The sequence below is a fragment of the Rhinoderma darwinii genome, chromosome 2 (genome assembly GCF_050947455.1).
Source record: "Rhinoderma darwinii isolate aRhiDar2 chromosome 2, aRhiDar2.hap1, whole genome shotgun sequence".
In the NCBI taxonomy this organism is placed as follows: domain Eukaryota; kingdom Metazoa; phylum Chordata; class Amphibia; order Anura; family Rhinodermatidae; genus Rhinoderma; species Rhinoderma darwinii.
In genome coordinates, this window is record NC_134688.1 from 405,661,130 (window position 1) to 405,682,738 (window position 21,609).

The 21,609-nt window shown below is 42.8% G+C and overlaps 1 protein-coding gene across 2 annotated transcripts in view; it reads left to right on the top strand.

The window, feature by feature from the left end:
- The window catches only part of MKS1 (MKS transition zone complex subunit 1), a 32,969-nt gene extending 16,225 nt beyond the window's left edge, over nt 1-16,744 (top strand). For both annotated transcript variants that reach the window (XM_075854131.1, XM_075854130.1), the window contains 7 exons: nt 9,058-9,128; nt 9,930-10,002; nt 10,079-10,183; nt 12,636-12,769; nt 12,866-12,948; nt 14,074-14,171; nt 15,189-16,744. In XM_075854131.1, the coding sequence (XP_075710246.1) occupies nt 9,058-9,128; nt 9,930-10,002; nt 10,079-10,183; nt 12,636-12,769; nt 12,866-12,948; nt 14,074-14,171; nt 15,189-15,295 (671 nt within the window). In that variant the 3' untranslated portion in view covers nt 15,296-16,744. The remainder of the gene's footprint in view (nt 1-9,057; nt 9,129-9,929; nt 10,003-10,078; nt 10,184-12,635; nt 12,770-12,865; nt 12,949-14,073; nt 14,172-15,188) is intronic.
- Nucleotides 16,745-21,609: the final 4,865 nt, after the last annotated feature.

A 21,609-nucleotide genomic window follows, 5' to 3' on the forward strand; every position in this document is an offset into this window, starting at 1 on the left:
CACGGGCACTTGGCAAGGCCTCAAACTAAAGGTGTCCAATTTGGCCTAAGGATGACTGTTTCCAAAGCTGATTTTTAGGCACCAGAGAGTCTTTGCAGAGGCCCTGTGGTGTCGGAAAATAAAAATACACTTAAAAATTACCCAATCTGGGAAAGAAGACCCCACAGATATAAAGACCCCCCCACCCAGAATTATCATTGACAGTTTCACTTTTGCATAAGGAATCCCTCCCTATTTTGGCTTTTGGTAATTCAGTAATGTGCTACTGTATGGTAGGTCTCAAAGCATGGGTAATTACACAGTCCTGGTTTTGAAGGGCAAAAGGGGCAATAAAAACGTGAATCTCTTCTTCGGCCATGTTTTCGGCAAACTTTGCATCTCTTCTGCCGATACTTTTGCGTCTCAGTGGCAGGGATAGGATGTAAGAAGTGACGCTCCGTGAGTCTCTTGACATCTTCTGATTCATGGTGTCCTACTTCCCCTCCTTCAAATAAAAGATGTTCAATAATTTTTTCTTGGAATTCCAGATATGTCATGGTTCCCTGGGCCTTTTTGAATATTATATAGGAATTGAACATAGAAACCTGCATCAGATAAATTGCCACTTTCTTGTACCAGGCTCTAGTTTTCCTTTTGATCAAATAAGGTTGGAGAGCCTGGTCTGAAAGGTCGACGCCACCCATGTACTTGTTGTACTCTGTAATACAGAGCGGTTTCTGTCTGTTCGCAGTAGCGCCTCTCTCTCTGATAGTGACCTTGGTGTCAGTGTGTATAGTGCTCAGCATAAAAACCTCTCTCCGATCATTGCACTTAAGTGCAAGAAGTTCATCACTTGCGAAAGCAATGGATTCCCCCTTTGCCAGGCGCATTGAGAGAAGTTGTGGTGGCAATCCTTTGCGGTTTCTGCGAACCGTCCCACAGGCCCCTGTTTTGACAGCGTGAAGACTTTTGAAAAGTGGCACACTAGAATAAAAATTGTCCGTGTATACTCTGTAGCCTTTTTGAAGGAACGGCTGCATAAGGTCATAGACGATTTTTCCACTGACACCAAGGTTTTGTGGGCATCCTGGGGGATTTATTTCACGGTCTCTGCCCTCATATATATTGAAGCCGCATGTGTAACCGGTCTTACTCTCGCATATTTTATATAGCTTTACGCCATATCTCGCTCTCTTTGATGGTATGTATTGCCTGAAACACAATCTCCCCTTAAAATTTAATAGGGATTCATCCACACTCAAGTTCATGTCAGGAGTGTAGGATTTTAGGAATGAGTCTTTTAGCGCAGTAATAAAGGGCCTCAGCTTGTGAAGGCGATCGTGCCCGGGATCACTTCTTGGCAGGCTTTCTAAATTGTTACTAAAATGCAGGAAACGCATTAATACCTCATACCTGCTCCGGGACATTATTGATGAAAAAACTGGGGTTACATGAATAGGACTTGCTGCCCAGTAAGAACGGGTGGACGGTTTTTTTACAATGCCCATATTCAGAATGAGCCCTAAAATTTTTTTTATCTCGCGGACATTGGTAGGAACCCAGACCCTTGCATAACCACATGCAGGCTTTTCCGTCAAAAACTGCCTTGCAAAAAGGTTCGTCTGGTCCACAATTAATTGTAACAGCTCATCCGTAAAAAAAATATGAAAAAAATTGTGTGGGGCAAAATTCGTGGTGTCAAGGTTTATGCCCGGAGTTGACATAAATTGGGGCACCTGAGGGATAAAGTTTGCTGCAGGATCCCAAAAAATTTGCGGTACTATTGGATTACTAGTTCCCGCAGTTGCGCCTGTGGATTCGGCAACAGCGGCATCTTCCATAGGGGGAGTTGTTGCGGAAGCGTCCGAAGCAGTACTTGTAGTTCCATCATAGCATATTTCCCCTTCTGATGCGGTTCCTGTGTCACTGCCTGAATCAGGGCACAAAATAGCATAAGCTTGCTCTGCGCTATAAAGTTTGCGCGCCATTCTAATAGGTTTCCTCTCTAATAGTAACAGTTTTTTTGTAACAAAATTTTTTTTTTTTTTTAAAAATTATAATTTTTTTTTTTTTTGCTTTTTATGAGTTTTACTATAAAAATTTAAATAAAAGTAACTAAAAAAACAGGGGGGGAGTTGTTACAATATAATGTGATGTTTCTTGACTAACGATTTGTTCGTTTCGATTTCACAGGTCTCTGTCTCTCCTGTCACAAAACCACAACTGACAGGAGAGACGGAGAGCAGAGGAGAGAGCCCGCTGTTTACACTAACAGCGGGTGGTGATCGCTGTGATAGGCTGTTCACAGCGGTCACCTCCTCCTATCAGAGGTTCCCCTAACATTGTCTGCAAGCCTCCGCTGTCAGCTAACAGCTGAGGCTTGGAGATATACGCGCTGATTGCAGCGCGATCTCATTCTAAAGCGCCGACGTAGTTTGGCGGCGCTCTAGAATAGAGCCCACTAATGACCGCCGTAAAAAGACGTATCGGCGGTCATTAAGGGGTTAAAGGAGTTGTGTGCTTTGAAAAATACCTTTTGGTGGAAGAGTCCCTATTAAAGGGGTTGGCCAGTTTACAAAAAAATGCTTTTAATTTGTGTCTTGATGAAAAATAACATACTCGCAATGTCTTCAGCTCTTTGGCCCTCTTTGCCAGCTTCGACAAGCCATTCCCCCTGGTGAAAATTCCTCTTTTTCCCCGCCATCACGCCGCCCTCGTCCATGGTAGCACGCGACATGGAGACTCCGCTTGTCCATGCCAGAACTTCCGGTTCCACTTCTGCGCTTGCGCTGGCTTCTTACTTGCCGAGGAACTGTGCAAGCGCACTGGTCACTCCACATGAGGCATCTGCGCATGTCCTCTTTATAAGTTCGTTATGCACGTGTGCGATCTTCCTCAGGACGATCGTACGCGCAGCTGAGGAGGAACAGCGCTAGAGGAAAAAAAACTATTTTAATAAAGATTACCCATAAAGGGTCTATATATTGTTATTTAGGGAAGAGCAAATCTAAATATTAATAAATTGAAATGTCAATAATTTTAATTTTTACAGTATGTATATATCTCACATATATATGTGATATATATGAGACATACATACTGTACAGATATAAATATATACACATCTTATATATATATATATATATATGTGAGATATAGGTATATAGTACCACCCCCTTCCTTGTATGTAGTGCCACACAGCACCCCTCCATTGTATGTAGTGCCACACAGTAACCCCCCCCCCTGTATATTGACACACAGCCCCCCCCCCCCTAAAAAAAAATATTGCACTTACCTTACCTCGTTCCCGCAACTGATAGAGCGCTGCACAGCCCCCGGGCAGGAGATTTGCGCAGACCAGCATGATGCAGTGACATAATCACTGCCGTCTGCGCAGGGAGTCTTTCCAGAGCCTTATAGGCTGCAGGTCTAACGTGGCCTGCAGCGTATTGTATTCATTTGTATCTGCGTACTGAGGATGCAGATACAAGTGAATGTGGCTGTCGCTAGCACCGGGGCCCCCTCTGGTGCTAGTGACATCACCGGGCATGAGGGAGCATGTGCCGGTCGGCCCATAAGTGTTAGCAGCCGTGGGCAGGGGGTCCTTATTGGATGGGGGCCCTAGGCAATTGCCCAGTTTGCTGTCCCATAACGCCAGCCCTGGCGCCGTCCTCATCACAAGAAAAGTGCCGAATGGCGGTAAAGGGAATCGATGATTCCTCTTGCCCAGCCAGCGCTGTCAATTGTATTGAGTCCCAAAGTATGTAAGGGCCTTCTGGCCCTGGTCACAGGGGGGTTTCCGGGCAACTGGAAACCCCCCTTCCCCCTGCGTGTGCCCGTGTGTGTCTGTGTATTTATTGCAAATGTCACACGAGACGCTAGAGAGAGAGAGAGAGAGATACATAGGTCCATCTATGTCTAGCTATGTACATATCAATTTTATATACCCTTCTGTCTATATGTGTATATATATATATATATATATATATATATACACACTACCACCGTTCAAAAGTTTGGGGTCACCCAGACAATTTTGTGTTTTCCATGAAAACTCACACTTATATTTATCAAATGAGTTGCAAAATGACTAGAAAATATAGTCAAGACATTGACAAGGTTGGAAATAATGATTTTTATTTAAAATAATAATTTTCTCCTTCATACTTTGCTTTCGTCAAAGAATGTTCCATTTGCAGCAATTACAGCATTGCAGACCTTTGGCATTCTAGCTGTTAATTTGCTGAGGTAATCGGGAGAAATTTCACCCCATGCTTCCAGAAGTCGCTCCCACAAGTTGGATTGGCTTGATGGGCACTTCTTGCGTACCATACGGTCAAGTTGCTCCCATAACAGCTCTATGGGGTTGAGATCTGGTGACTTCGCTGGCCACTCCATTACAGATAGAATACCAGCTGCCTGCTTCTTCCCTAAATAGCATAATTTGGAGGTGTGCTTTGGGTCATTGTCCTGTTGTAGGATGAAATTGGCTCCAATCAAGCGCTGTCCACAGGGTATGGCATTGCAAAATGGAGTGATAGCCTTCCTTATTCAAATTCCTTTTTACCTGTTAAGGATCTGCCAGGCACAGCTTCTGTATCTACGCCCATAGGTAATCAGTCTGCACCTGCTTCTATGTCTGTGAGACTGACTCCATCTTCCACCACTCAGGATGGCAGGCTTAGGAGTGGGAGAGCCTATCACAGCCTGGCCAGATAGAGCTAGCTCCCGCCCTCTGTCTATTTATACCTGCCTTTCCTGTTCCTCCTTGCTTGTGATTCTTCTCGTTTGGTTTCCTGGCCCTGCTGCAGCTTCTTGAACTATTTGACCCTGCTTCATATTGACCCTGGCTTACTGACTACTCTCCTGCTCTGCGTTTGGTACCTCGTACACTCCTGGTTTGACTCCGCTCGTTCACCACTCTTGTTGCTCACGGTGTTGCCGTGGGCAACTGCCCCTTTTCCCTTGCTTTTGTGTACCCTTGTCTGTTTGTCTGTCGTGCACTTATTGAGTGTAGGGGCCGTCGCCCAGTTGTACCCCGTCGCCTAGGGCGGGTCGTTGCAAGTAGGCAGGGACTGAGTGGCGCGTAGATTAGGGCTCACTTGTCTGTTTCCATACCCCCCTTCATGACATTACCTTGTACAAATCTCCCACTTTACCAGCACCAAAGCAACCCCAGACCATCACATTACCTCCACCATGCTTGACAGATGGTGTCAGGCACTCTTCCAGCATCTTTTCAGTTGTTCTGCATCTCACAAATGTTCTTCTGTGTGATGCAAACACCTCAAACTTCGATTCGTCTGTCCATAACACTTTTTTCCAATCTTACTCTGTCCAATGTCTCTGTGCTTTTGCCCATATTAATCTTTTCCTTTTATTAGCCAGTCTCAGATATGGCTTTTTCTTTGCCACTCTGCCCTGAAGGCCAGCATCCCGGAGTCGCCTCTTCACTATAGACGTTGACACTGGCGTTTTGCGGGTACTATTTAATGAAGCTGCCAGTTGAGGACCTGTGAGGCGTCTATTTCTCAAACTAGAGACTCTAATGTACTTGTCTTGTTGCTCAGTTGTGCAGCGGGGCCTCCCACTTCTTTCTACTCTGGTTAGAGCCTGTTTGTGCTGTCCTCTGAAGGGAGTAGTACACACCGTTGTAGGAAATCTTCCGTTTCTTGGCATTTTCTCGCATGGAATAGCCTTCATTTCTAAGAACAAGAGTAGACTGTCGAGTTTCACATGAAAGCTCTCTTTTTCTCGCCATTTTGAGAGTGTAATCGAACACACAAATGGAATGCTCCAGATTCTCAACTAGCTCAAAGGAAGGTCATTTTTTTTTTTTTTAACTCTGTTTATTGTAATAGTACATACAGAAATCATTATTAAAACAAAAACAATAACATTAACATTCCTGCATACAATGAATACACATTTAGAAACAATAATATCACAGTATACATTTGTACATTTATACATGAGGGTGTGAGTCACAGGAGACTCCGAATATCCACTGCACGCACGCAGGCAGGTCAGTGTCCCTTTTATTGTGAACATGCAGTAGTACAGAGTGCAATCATCTACCGAAGCCTTGCTCCAGTATCACAAATAGGATAGCAAATATCTAGCCAAATAAATCTCAGTTCCCCCTTCATTAAGTGGTAAGGATTCTCTAAGGTCGCCCACGCTGAAAGAAGTGAGAGGTGAGGAGCACCACCCTCCCCAAATTTTCAAGAATTTATATTGGCATCCTCTATGCTTATACACTATATTTTCATATGGGAGAATAGCATTTACCAGGTTTTTCCATTGTGATGCATCCGGAAAAGTGTCCCCCATCCACCGGATAGCTATCGCTTTTCTAGCTAAGAACAGGACTTCCAGGAGGATACCTTCATAGTGTGTCCAAGTCCCGTCTCCCAACAGCCCCAATAAGCAGAGACCTGGTTCACACAGAATAACCACATCATGTGATCAAAGCCGGCCTGGTCTTGAGAACATCTAAGGCATCGTGTGCTGGACGCCCTTCCCATCCGATATAGCCTAATAGGGGTAATATAGCATCTGTGTATGATGTACAATTGCGTCAATTTGTTATTCGCAGCAGGCGAGACCAAGAGATGCGACCCCATGGCCTCCCCCCAATCCTCACTGGATAATGTGGGAATAAGACCCCTCCATCCGACCTCAACCGACATCTCAGCGTGCGCGACCCTCTGAGACAGAAGGTAAGTATAAAGGGCCGATACCATCCCCCTTGGTCCCTGTGTTCTCAGAATACCAATAAGTGGAAGCGAAGAAATGGATCTCTGATCTTCCCTGAACTGAGATTGTAGAGCATGCCTAATCCGAACACATCGGAATGCCTCTCTCTCAGGTACCCGGAATATATCCTGTATCTCTCCGGCGGATATCATATGTCCCTCATCATCTATCAGGTTTTGCACCTTTGTTATGCCTAATTCGATCCAAAAATCGGAATCCTGCATCCCCCCAAAATGAGACAAACCCTGATGAGACCAAAGAGGCATTTCTGCAACTATGTACTTCCCAGTTCAGGACTTTCTTAGCGTGGGACCAGACCTGCCTGGCTAGTTTGAGTATTGGCAAGGAGTGCCTAGGGCTATATCCATGCGGCTCAAGTATGGGCCACAAAGAAGGGATCCGAAGGAAATGGGATAAGTGGAGTTCCGCATTAGGCATTGGGTCCTCAGCCAAGGAAGGTCAGTTTTATAGCTCCTCTAAACAGGAAAACTGTTTACAGCGGTGCTAACATAATTGCACAAGGGTTTTCAAGTGTTTTCTAATCATCCATTAGCCATCTAACACAGTTAGCAAACACAATGTACCAGTAGAACACTGGAGTAATGGTTGCTGGAAATGGGCCTCTATACACCTATGTAGATATTGCATTAAAAACCAGACGTTTGCAGCTAGAATAGTCATTTAGCACATTCACAATGTATCGAGTGTATTTCTGATTAATTTAATGTTATCTTCATTGAAAAAAACTGTGCTTTTCTTGCAAAAATAAGGAAATTTCTAAGTGACCCTAAACTTTCGAACGGTAGTGTATATTCTCTAATTTATATTTATATATGGTTATCTAACTTTGTGCGTATGTGTATGTGTGTGTATGTATGTATATGTATATATATATATATATATATGTATAAAATATTTTTTTTTTTTGTTAGAGGTTAGGGGGAAAATGCACATATTCCAGAAATACGTGAGATGCCTGCAGAGACGCTACTGAGAGAGAGATAGATACATACATATCTATGTATATATCCATATATATCTATCTATTGCCTCCCCCACTCTCTCTCTATACATTTATAGAGCAATCGTAGACACTGCCTGAAGCACTACCTGAGAGATGTAGAATATATATCTATTTGTGTGTGTAAATGTATATATTCGTGTGTAGAGCGAGAGAGAGAGATCACAGTTTTGGGGGGATATAATAAATCTTTATTCAGAGATGGGAATTGGAGAATCGTATCATTTCTATTATACTCTTGGGGTGTACAGTGAGGTACACTTTATTATACAGTGGTAGCTGAGGTGAAGCAGCCGCTGACTGAGGTGTACGTCTCACAAGATGACAGGCAGAGAAGGCTGTGCTGTGCTGGGAATGTTGCATGCTGGGATTTTTAACATGTCCCGCCCACACAAGCCTGCAGAGAGGGCACTTCTACTGGACTATGGTAAGGCAGGGAGGCGACATAAATCACATATTATTTACATCATTTGCCCTCATAACAATTCCATAGGGCTTTCTTTATTGTCTGGGGCACTTTTGAAATTGTATGCTGATAGTGGCCAACCCCTTTAACTCGGAATTCCCTAATAGTGTAACTTAAAAACAGTCTGTCACCAAACTGCTCCCTTTTATGTGTTTTTGGAGCAATCATTCTAGAATATGATAAATATTTTCTCCATTATGTGACTGTTATTTTCTTCCAGTAACCTACATTGCGGCTGTCTTCAATTTTATCTATGTATCTTAACAAAAATGGCTGCTCATGGATGTTCCTGATGGAATCTGCCTTGTTAAGCCCTCCTTCTAAGCAGCTGATTGGTCCATCATGTCTCCTGGCATACTATACTGAATCTGATTAGTTGGAGCCCTCACTGCAGTGCCGGCCTTTAGACTCGTTCAGACACAAATAGACCTTTCAGACTCCTTTGTTTTAAAGTAAAAGTAACTGAAAATTAGATAAAAAGGCATTAAGAAAGTAAAAGATATCATTGACCTTCATGTCTACAATGGAATATATCATAAACTGATACTGATTACACCCCAAAAATTGCTGACTGATGCACTTTAAAATTAGTTTTGTAAACCAAACAACCCATTTTAAGATCACGCGAGAGTTTCGTTCTGGAATCTTTGCAATAACCATGCACCCTAAAGCAGTAATGTGATATCCGACTAATACAGCATTGCAAAACCTCTTGTTGATTCTGGGCTGGGGCTCCCATGGCAAAGCTCACAGCCTAAAAAATGATGTAACATTTCAAATTACATTTTAATAAAGCAACCATTTTCTATTATTTTTTATATTTCCTTTGCAGACTGGTCCAGTCCTGCCTTCCAGGAACTTTCAGGAGTTACTCATAGCTGTAGATCTAAAACTCATGAAAGGGTAAGTGCCCGCTGTGAGTTGTCATGTGCAGTTTTGATTCTATATTGCTATACGTGAATGTTGTGGTTTAATTCCTGTACCACTGCTATATTCTCATGTCATGCATTAGATTGACACAGAGAAGTTTTTATGATCATTTGTATAAAGAATGTAATGTGCCCTGTCTAGGAAATCGGTAGAAATTGTAATATAAATTGTTTCCATTGTAGTGAAATATTTACTTCTGATTTAAATAGAACCCGACAGCAGTTTTAAGCGCTCAAAATGGCTTTCATCGCTACATACGGATTGGAGAGAGTAGTGTAACTATACCCATGGTGATGGTCATGAAAGGCATGACCGAGAAACCAACATTTAAATGCCCCTGGTGCCGCAACCGCAAGTGACAGAGGTGGCCCCTTGATGTTTAAGTCCTCCAGGCTCTCCTTACTGAACGCTACCAGCCCCTGTTCGGCGTTCAGTGAGGAGAGCCTGGAGCACTTAAACATCCTACGGCTGCCTCCGTGTTACTTGCGGTTGCGGCGCCGGGGGCGGTCAAGCAACATTCATGGCTAACACCAGCATAGTTAAACAACACGCCTTGTTCTGTATATATCGCTTTCAGCAGTTTTGAGGGGGTCAAAACTGCTGACCCGTTCCCTTTAAGTCAGTGAGGAGAAAATTAGGAATTTTTTTTTTACTAAAAACGAAGTAGTAGCATTTCTTGGAGCATCCGTCTTTCTCATTAATTTTCTTATAAAACATGTTTCCTAGATCATTGCAGCCACTGTCTGAGTTATTCACTATTCTCTCGTCCTCCAGGAGAATGTTGCGTATTTCTGCCATCCTTTTAGTTTGGAGATGTTCCTGTCAGAGGAGGAGGTGGTGTCTGAGGGTAGGTTCAAGAGGAATCCGACTGTTCTGCACATAGGGAATGCTGTAAATTAACATCTTGTAATTCTTCATTCCAGATGTCCCACAATGGCCAGTTCTGTACTTTGAGGTCCTTTCTCTGGACTTTTGGCAGAGATATCGTGTAGAAGGATATGGATCCGTTGTGCTTCCACAAACCCCAGGCAAGTAGTCTGAACAAAAAAAAAAGCTGATTTCACTTTATTCTGTGCTCAAAATCTGTCTAGCCTATGTCAAGAGAACATACCTTCTTAAATTAGAGCATCAATGTGATGCCCTAATAGTCAGGCCTTGTTCACACGGTGCAGATTTGATGCAGATTTTGCATGTGTTTTTTTTTAAACAAAACCTTCGACGGTACCTAAATAGAAGAAAAACACAAAGGAAAGCCTTAAAAGTCTCTCTTTTGGATCCAATTCTCGTTTTGCCTTTAAAAAATGCATGCAAAATCTGCATCAAATATTAGTGAGTGTAATTGCATTCACAAACATCCCCCACTTCCCGGTTCTGCAGAGTCACATGATGTATCACATGATCCCACTTGATTGGTTACCAGATCTGAAAGGATAAATTAGTATACGCTCCACAACGTCTCAAACAGGAGTCACAGACTGCATCACGTGATCCTTTTCAGAGCGATTGACTTGCTTAGAGGGATCATGTGATACACCATGTAACTACACTGAACAAGTATGAGAAAATATTCAAAAGAAGGCAGCACAAGCATCATCCTTGAGAGAGGCTCCAGTGTTTGAGCCGAAACGTCGCGCCAGGGCGAATAAAGAAACTCACTTTTTTCACCATTACTTGGAGCGCTGCCTACTTTTGTATATTATTGGATAGGGAATATTGGTCAGATCCCTGGGGCGTGCACCCTCCCATATTTTAGAACACTGGTGCTGCTGGACAGTGGACTTGTATACACAGAAGCAGTGCTCCTTTTTTTTTTTTTTTTCAGACCCCATGTCTTTCAATTTAGGGACAAGTGGAGAATATTTAGTGGATGCAATGACATTACTAGTATAGCTGTATAAAGGCAGCACACTGGTACTCTTAAAGGGTAACTAAACATTTGACAAACTTCCTTCTGACGTGTCATAGTGACATGTCAGAAGTTTTGATTGGTGGGAGTCCGAGCACTGAGACCCCCCCACCAATCACTAAAACTAAGCGGCAGAAGCAGTCGTGTGAGCGCTCAGCTGCTTCGTTACTGTTCGGCTTTCTTCGGAAAGCCGATGTATCGGAGTACGGGCTCATAGACTTTCTATCGAGTCTGTACTCCGATACATTGATTTCCGTAAAACGGACACGAAGCGGCTGAGCGCTCACGCGGGCGCTTCTGCCGCTTTGTTTTAGTGATTTGTGGGGGTCTCTGCTGGGATCCCCACCAATCAAAACTTCTGACGTGTCACTATGACACGTCAGAAGTTTGTCAAACGTTTAGTTACCCTTTAATTTTAAGTTGTATAACCGTGTCACAGATAACTGGTCAAACATTTGTGCCATATTACTTGGGTAGGCCATCGGTCTGACCACCGTGTCCACTCCCAGTCACTAGAATGAAGTGTCAGTAGAGCTAGGATAGCGCCATGCCATTTTGTCTCCTGTCCGCTCTGCTCATTTTTCCCAGAGGCCGCATTGCTGACAATTGACTACAATGGGCCAACTAAGTAATTTAAGTGACTGTACTTTGATGTATGATGTAATTCTCTTGTCAGTTCAAAAGCAATCTAATGGTCCGGAGTAGACCATACACATCGCTTCTACTTAGGCCTCATGCACACGAACGTAAAAACGCCCGTAATTACGGGCCCATAGACTTCTATTGGCCACGGGTACCTTCCCGTTTGCTTACGGGAAGGTGCCCGGATTGTTGAAAAATATAGAACATGTCCTATTTCAGGCCGTAAGTACGACACAGGCAGGCCCATAGAAGTCTATGAGGCTCCCATAATTACAGGTGGCTACGTGTGTGCACCCGTAATTACGGGAGCGTTGCTAGGCGACGTCAAAGGATAGTCCCTGTCCAGGGTACTGAAAGAGTTAACTGATGAACAGTAACTCTTTCAGCACCCGGGACAGTGACTACCGCTGGAGTTAATAGTTTTAAAAGTTAATTTACCCAGAACTCCTCTTCTTCTTCCTCCTGTCCGGCCTCCAGGGATGATGTTTCATCCCATGTGACCGCTGCAGCCAATCACAGGCCAATCACAGGCTGCAGCGGTCACATGGACTGCCGCGTCATCCAGGGTGGTCGGACTGGATGTCAAAAGAGGGACGCGTCAAGAAGACAACGGTACGTATTAACTTTTTTTTTAACTTTCAAACGCTGCGGAAACTCTGCCAGAAAGGGCTGCCCCTTCTCTCTATCCTGATAGAGAGAAGGGGCTGCCGATTAGTGCAGAGAAAACGGGTCTGTAAATACGGGTGAAATACTGGTGACACTGGACCCGTATTTACGGGCACGGGTCCGTAAATACTGGTGGAATACGGGTCGAATACGTGTGACAAAGGACCACTTATTTACTCCAGTATTTACGGGAGGAAAAAAATATGTTCGTGTTCATGAGGCCTAAGAGATGTAGGAGAATTATTCTAACACCTAATATTTTACAGGAATGCACGACATCACAGCACAAACATGGCGACCTGTGGAACAGGGAACAGTATCTGAGCTCAGAAGGTTTTTCATCGGTGGTTCCCCTGAACTGGAGGACCTGACTTATGTCCGGATACCTGGAACCTTCCAGGTGAAATACTTTGCTTAAATATGTTGCCTCTTCCCTATAAATCATACCTTACAGAAACAGACAATAACTACATTGTGTCTTCCTTGTGTCGTACAGGGGGAACGTCTCAGTCGCTTCGGTTTCAGGACAGAGACAACCGGCAGAGTGACATTTCGCTTCCATTCCATACATCAATCACGGTATGAGAACATATAATGTTCAATTAGTCTTGAAAATATTGGAATAAGACAATCGTGCAAAACTAACGATAGACATGAGTTTTAAACAAGACGTCACGCGTAATCGATTGCTTGTCCGACTGCATCTTTGGCCAATAGTACAACAAACATTTACAGCCATACACACACAGAGAATAAAAGCAGACTCGTCCTCCACTCATTATAATATGTGAAATGCTTATTTTCTGCATGAATAATGGTTTAGGAATTTATGAATGTGTTACTTCTCTACCGGAGTTGAATCCAGTAAATTATTTAATCCGTGATGAGTCGCGTGTTTGTAGGGTGAGGATTCAATAGCCAAAATATTAAATTTGTTTACGAGAAATAGATAACAATGGGGGGGGCGCTCTCCAACATGAAGTAGAACAGGTGGGTGATGAATCGGGCAGTCAATAATGATATTAGTACCCGGTACCTGTAGCTCTGATGCTATTGGCTATACCACAAATGCGGTGGATGTCACTTTGGCAACCGCTGCTGCCGCCTCAGAGCCGTTCAGCAGCAGTGGTTTATCCTTGGAAAACCTGGACTTTTACTGGAATAATACCCATAGCAAATAAGCATTTGTGGGACATATAAGTGGCAATTGGAGGACAAAGATATGTTGAGTGACCCATGTAGGTCCATTTTACAAATGGACAGGGTAAAAACACGGCATTACCGCTACTTGCGCCACATTAATTGTCCCTTGCAATGGTGACAGGGTCTTTTGCGACTTTTTGCCCATAGGGAAACATTGAAGTTGTGCGCAAGTTGCTGTAACGTCTCTATATTGAGGAGCCCTAGCCTAACAAGGCTTTACTGCTTTCAGCAACTCCCAGTTCTTAGGCGCACCCATCAGGTCATGTTTGAGGATTTTCCATAGAAAAAGCACTTGTGCTAACCACTGGCATTGACACGAATGAAATCACCTTAGGGTACTTGGTGAGGTGTTAAGAAAAACTTTAGTAAATAACGGAGTACTTTAAATGTTCTCTGATGCGAAGACTGTTTTCCTTGGCACACTTTTTCCATCTGACTTGTAATTCACTGAATCTCTGAGCTGTATCTTCTCTCCATTAAAGTATGTGTTGTGCTCTGTAGATCCTTCCTTGACAGGAGCTCTCTGAGGAAAAGAATGCAAAGTGTATTGGATCGTCTGGGAGGCCCCAGCCAGCAAAGCTCTATACTCAATGTCCTTGGTACGTGTTTCTTTCTAAAGGCTTGTGTGTAGCAGAGGGCCACCTAGTGGTCACTTGTTATATTGCAGTTTATACTGTGGCGAATGTGACAGGTTTCCTAATGGAATCCTATTGCCTTTTTTTGGCTCATTATAATAAGTATTATTGATATATACAAAAAAAATGTGTTTGCACCACACATTTTTTTCACTTCCTTAGGACAGTTCTTGGTGAACTGCAGGAAAGAGACTCTCTACTGCCTAGCCAGCAGAGTTACTAATAGGAGGTCAGCGGTGACGTCAGCACTAATCTTCTTAGGCTTAATTCACAGTTTACATTTTGATGCAGCTTTTTTATAGTTTATTTTTAGCACAAACTGGGAATGGATCCCAAAACAAGTAGAAGTATAAAGCTTCCAATTTTGTCACCCCCCCCCCCCCCATTATTTTAGGTTTCACTCTTGCCTATGACTAATAAAAACCGGAAGTAGAAACTGGTATACAGATTGTAGGTGCTGGAGATGGGTTCTTAGAGAGTCTTGTGTGTTTTGTATTGCCACTTTCTCACAAAGCACATACTAATACTCTATCACTAGTACCCTTATATCATTACTCCGGCATCTCTGCTTCCACTATAATGTTACTACTGTTCATTGCAACCACTCCTGCTTCATTACTGCTGTGTCAATACCTCTGCTCAAGTGCCACTATTCCATTGCCACTATTACACCTGCATCATAACTATCCATGTCACTACACCTTGATTTCGAATAAACATTTCTGAAAGTATGTTTGTACACTTAAGCCAAAGAGTTTTCCGGTGTAGAAAATATAGGGGCTGCTGCAAGAAGAGGAATACAATACACAAAAATAACATTACACTTTCATTGTGAATTGATGAAGAATTGTGTCGCGCTTCTTGATGAAGTCTTATTGTGCTAGAATTGCTGAAGATCCATCAGGATTTAAAGTGAGCTTGGGGTCTGACAAGGATATATATATTATCATCTATGTTAATGCAACATTTAATCTTCTGCAGATGCTTTCCAGAGAGCAAGGAGACGAATGCAACAGGCTAGAGAGAGCCTTCCAATGGACCTTTTGAGCTCTACAAAAACATTACAACTTGAGCAGTCAACAGCTTGAATACCTGACGTGCCAGATTGCAAGCATTTCTTTTTCCACATAATAGTGTAGCTCTGTAATGTATATACAAATTGTCAAAAGGTTACATATTGCAAGGTGTGCCCTTTAGGCCAGGATCACACACCGTTTTGATGCAGTTTTTGTCTGTTTTTTTTAGCCAAACAAAGGAGTGGACACAAAAGAGAATACACGCGTCAGTCTTTCCTTTATACCTTTCCAATCTACTTCTGACTTTGGCTCAAAAAACTGCATCAACACTGTGTGTGATCCTGGCCTAAAAGGTAAATCTGCCCAAAATCGATCTTCTGACAAGTCATCGGAAGAGAGCAGCTGTGTAGTCCATGAGGCTGCACTTCAATTTATAATATACCCTACTTGGTTTGTGAAATCTGAATGATGACTAAGGAAATTGTTGTTTTTTTTTTATAAAATTGCAGTCTCCTGATTGTGTAATTCAGTGGTTTTTGAGCTTATGGCTTCCTGTGGCGTGATGTATTCGTAACATCTCTGATGATCATTTTTGGCTGTTTTTTTTTTGTTGCAGATACAGGCCTTATTCACACAAACGTGTCCGTTTTACATGCGTAAAAAAATACAGCGTTCTTCCAGCGTTGCAATTTCGTGTGACATACGTGTACGTGTGGGGCGTTTGTGTTTTTTACGCGCGTATGTCAGCCGTATCACGCGTTTATGTCAGCAAAAAAAACTGAAGGAGGTGTTTTTTTGAAAAACACAATTTCTTAATGGCCCCATTAAATTGCATAGGACCCTGTGATGTCCATTGTTTTAACGCGCGTAACACGGACGTGAAATCCGCTCTTGTGAATAAGGCCTAAGAGAAGCTGTCACAGTAGACTTTACTGTATTATAACGTCCACTTGTTCTGTGACTCAGAGGCTTAAGTATCGGTGCTGATCTGGAGATATGACTCCTAGAACATTTGGTACATTTTATTTGTGGATGACTCCTTGTATAATTATTTATTATACATAGTTAAGTGGTGTCACAGATGAAGTACAATTAAGTGTCCCCATAGCCTTTGTAGTCTGCACAATATGTGATGTAAAAAAAATCAAGGGGTTAAAAATGCAAATGTATTTTCTAATCTATATTTTTAATAATTTTAGCTGTAAAATATACATTTTATAATAATTATATTTATCCTAACACGCTATTATACACAAATAATGACAAAATGACTGACAAAATGTGACATTAGATTTGTCCTATGAGCACAATTGTTCATGCCGTGACCTCTTCCAGACCACATCGATTTTAAGGGGTTCATAAAGGCTAATAGAGTGAATAACTAGACCCACTGAGATGTCTGAAAAAGGACAACGCTTTTAAGGCCAGTATCACACACCGTTTTGATGAAGTTTTTGCCTCTGTTTTGGATCCACTTCTTGCTTTGGCTCAAAAAAATTAAGGAAAGGTATAAAGAAAAGACTGATGCTTCTTCTTTCTTTTTGTGTCCAATTCTGTGTTTGGCTAAATAAACTGAGACAAACTGCATCAAAACTGAGTGTAATCTTGACCTAAGAGGTCAAGAAACTATTTTGCACAGTTAGCAGTATTTGGATTAACATATCTCTGTATATGTGTTGTTATTGTTACGTGTGTTTTTTCTATATTTATTAAAAACATTTTATATTTAGTACTTTTAGTAATATGTGTACATTTAAGGCTCTGTTCACATCTGTGTTGGGGTCCCGTTCTGACGTTCCGTCTGAGGTTTCCGTCGGAACGGGACCCTGAGCAGACACAAACTGACACATAGCCGGTGCCCCTTGGTTTGTTTGTCTTTTTTGTGCACCGGATCCGTCGCTTTGCCGGAAGCAATAGCCTAAAAAGAAGTTGTTCTACAGCGTTTGCTGTATGTAATCTACAAGAGAAGATTCCTGAGATGAGTCAGACGGCATCCTGCACATGCTCAGTACTCAGATGAAGCCTGAGGTCAGTACACCCGGACTCATCTCAGGACTCTTCTCTGGTAATTTACATACAATTTTCAAAATTCTGCATTCCCTCCCTTCGCCCCCTAAGGAAGATGTCATTAGATCAACCATGGCTTCTTCCAGATAAGCCAGATCTCCTGTTCTATGGTCCAGTAGTCCATCTGTAGATATCCAACCTACATTTGACAGCCTGGAAACAGAAATGGTTACCCTTAGAAAGAGAGTTTTCAGAGTCGGTTATTTCTACCGTATTCGCCAGCAAAAAAAGCAAGTTACCTCAGATATCTCTTGGCATCTTCGTGGCACAAAATTCTCCTTACTGATCTTGGTACGCTGAGGTGGTATCTCTACTGGCCGATGCTCCCTGTCACATACCCCTTCGGCACAATCTGCTCTCTCTCGGGGACGGCTCTTCCACCAGCGTTTGGAGCCGTTTTGGGGGCTCGCAGCTTGTTGGAGCGTGTTATCCAGACGATTCTGATGGCCAGGTCTTTTCTAGAATTTTTAGTCCTGCCTTCTTTCTACCTGTCCCCAGTTCATCCTAGGGAATGTTCTATCTACAGCCTGGATGTTGCCTGTGCTTTACATATTTTCCTGTGTCTCACACATCTTCCTACTGCTGAACAGATTACTTATTTATTGGCCTGGCGTCCTCTAAGGCCGCCATTGTAAGCTGGATCAAGTTGACCAACAGTGAGGCATACCGGGTCAAGGGTAGGGATCCCCCATTCCGAGTTAAGGCTTATTCCACTATAGCAGTTGGGGCTTCCTGGTCTGAGTGCGGCATCAGGCTTCTGCTCTCTAAGTCTGGAGGATGGCCATCCATATTATCTCTGTGAGGATCTGATAATATGGGCAATCCTTAAATAATTTATCAGCTTTCATTTCATCTAGATGGGGAGGGGATTTATATAGGGAGGAATAGAATGAAAATAACCTATTACGAATTTCTTCAGGATGCTGCGTGCGATTACCATTCGCTAGCCTTAGTTTAGGGACAATAAAATTACGAGACGTTGGAGCAAGTTTCAGAACTAATAGGTTGCCGGGTTTGTCACTTTGGGCAAAACAATCGGTATCGCGTCCATCGCATGTGACGTTCTGCTATGCTTGTAATGTATAAGTTAAGCTCAGTATGGGCATCCTCAATTTTAGACCGCAAATCCAGGTTAGCGTCCGCTTTCTGTTGTCTAACTAAAGCGAAGTAAGTCGCTTCCATATCTTTAAGAGTTTGGTCTCTAGTTCGGCTCGGACAGAGTGTCATCCGCGGGCCGCCCGCAAATCACGGGCCGTGCACATGGCAGTGTACATTTATTTCAATGAGCCCGGACCGCAAAATGACTATGCCCCTGATGTACTCTGCCCAGCTTACATATGCCCCACATTATAAACTGAAATACCAGTAAAACTCTAAAAACTACTACCAAGCAAAATCTACGCTTCAAAAGCCAAATGGCGCTCCCACCCATCTGAGCCCTACAGTGTGCCCAAACAGGAGTTTACTTCCACATATATGGCACCGCCAAATCCGGGAGAACCCTTTTAACAATTTTTGGGGTGTGTCTCTCCAGTGGTATAAGCTGGACATGACATATTTGACACTGAATTGGCATATCTGGGGAAAAAGTTAAATTTTTACTTTGCACCATCCACAGCGCATTAATTTATGGAAAAGATCTGTGGGGTGAAAATGCTCAGTACACCCCTTAATAAATGCCTTGAGGGGTGTCGTTTCCAAAATGGAGTCAGTTCTCAGGGGTTTCTTTTATTACTTCACATCAGAGCCCTGCAATTGTGAACCAATACTTTGTAAGTCGCCCAATTAGGCCTCAATTTTGCATGGTACTCTTTCACTCCTGAGCCCTGTCGAATGTCCAGGCAAAAGATTAGGGTCACATGTAGGGTGATTCTAAAACCGGGAAACCCAGCATAATAATTAGAGAGCTGTCTTGTTATGGTGGCACAAGCTGGGCACCACATATTGGCATATCTATGGAAAAATCCCATTTTCACTCTGCAACATCAAGTGCACACCAATTTCTGAAAAACACCTGCGGGGTTAACATGCTCACTACAACCCTAGGTGAATACCTTGAGGGGTGTAGTTTACAAAATGGGGTCACTTCTGGGGGGTTTCCGCTGTTTTGGTCCAAGAGGGGTTTTGCAAATGCGACCTAGCGACCAGAAACCAATCCTGCAAAATCTGCAATCCAAAAGCGAAATGGTGCTCCTTCCCTTCTGAGCCCTGCCGTGTTCCCAAAAAGCAGTTTATGACCACATATAGGGTATTGCCGTCCCTGGTAGAAATTGCTTTACAAATGTTGGGCTTATTTTTCTCCTTTATTTTTTGAGAAAATGAAAAATTTTGTGCTAAAGCTACGTCTTATTGGGAAAAAAATTGTATTTTAATTTTCACTGCCCAATTCAAATAAAATCTATGAAACACCTGTGGGGTCAAAATGCTCACTACACCCCTAGATTAATTCCTCAAGGTGTGTAGTATCCCAAATTGAATACCTTTTGGGTAGTTTCCACTGTACTGGTACCTTAGGGGCTTTGAAAAAGCGACATGGTGTCAAGAAACCAATCCAGCAAAATCTGTGCTCCAAAAGCCAAATGGCGCTCCTTCTCTTCTGATCCTTGCCGTGTGCCCAAACAGCAGTTTATGACCACATATGGGGTATTTCCGTACTTCAGAAAAGTTGCTTTACAAATGTTGGGGTTCTTTTTTCCTTTATTTGTTGAGAAAATGAAACATTTTGAGCTAAAGCTACGTCTTATTGAAGAAAAAGGATTTTATTTTCACTGCCAAATTCTATGAAACACCAGTGGGGTCAAAATGCTCACTACACCCCTGGATGAATTCTTCAAGAGGTGTAGTTTCCTAAATGGAGTAACTTTTTTGAGTGTTTTCACCATTTTGGTCCCTCAGGAGCTTTGCAAGTGCAACATGGCCGTCGCAAACCATTCCTGCTAAATTTGAGCTCCAAAAGCCAAATGGCGCGCTTTCCCTTCTAAGCCCTGCCGTGTATCCAAACAGCCGTTTATGACCACATGTGGGTTATTGTTTTACTCGGGAGAAATTACTTTAAAAATGTTGTGGTGCTTTTTCTCCTTTAGTCATTGTGGAAGTGTGAAAAAAATGTGTTAAAGGACGGGTGTCGTGAAAAAAAATTTTTTTATATCAATTTGCTTTTAGTGTTTTATTAAAAAATGTTTTATTTATTTGTGTCTTTGTGTTTTACTTTTTTTTATTTTTGAACTTTTTCTTGTCTATGGGGGCTGCCAGTTTTTTTTTCATCTCTGTGTCGACACATACAGACATGGAATACGGCACATACAGCCCCATAGTGAATGCGAACGGGACCCGTTCCATTCACTATGCTGTACGCCGTCTGTGTGGAAATGGCGCATGCGCCGCTCCCATACAGTCCAAATTGAAGGTCTTCGGGCAAGCGAAGTCCGGCGCTATTTTCTTGTGGACCGGAAGCCGCGACCGGACAGTAAGATTACTACTTCCGGTCGCGGCTTCCGGACTTGTGTTCTAATGCAAGCACTTGGAGCGGAGGGAGCAGACGGAGCGGAGGGAGCGGTGGCGGCAGGAGCAGGTAAGTTATTTCTGTGTATGTACGTGTTTTAGTGTGTGATTACTACTGTATGTAAACCTACTACACTGTGTGTTAGCTCAAAAAATGGCGACACACAGTGTAGGAGGTTTGAACGTTCAATCCCCTCCTTTCTCCTGGCACTAGCCAGGATAAAGGAGGGGGGGATTCTGTGAGCTCACTAGAGCGAGTGTGTATTCTCAAATTTTGCAGCATAAAGCAATGTGATTGCTTTACCACATGCCAATACTGCAATTTTGGGAATTGCTCCATCTAGTGACCAGCACTGGGAAATGTTATAAATTAGAATCTAATTTATAATATTTCCTGACTCGTGAAAAAATAAAAAAAAATTAGAACAATGTTTAATCATTTATACACTAACTATTTAACTAAAAGACACATTCCCTTTAAGCCTACATTTTCTTTGAAAGAATGTAGATTTTCATTGTCACGGCCTACTTCCAATCATTTCTGAAAAAAAACTGTGGGGTCAAAATGCTCACTATACCCCTAGATAATTTCCTAAAGGGGTGTAGTTTCCAAAATGGGGCCACGTGTGGGGGGGTTCACGGTTTTGGTCCCTCAGGGGCTTTGCAAATGTGACATGGCCTCCGCAAACCATTCCTGCTAAATTTGAGCTGCAAAAGCTAAATGGTGCTCTTTCCCTCCTGAGCCTAGCTGTGTGTCCAAACAGCCGTTTATTACCACATGTGGGGTACTGTTTTACTCGGGAGAAATTGCTTTACAA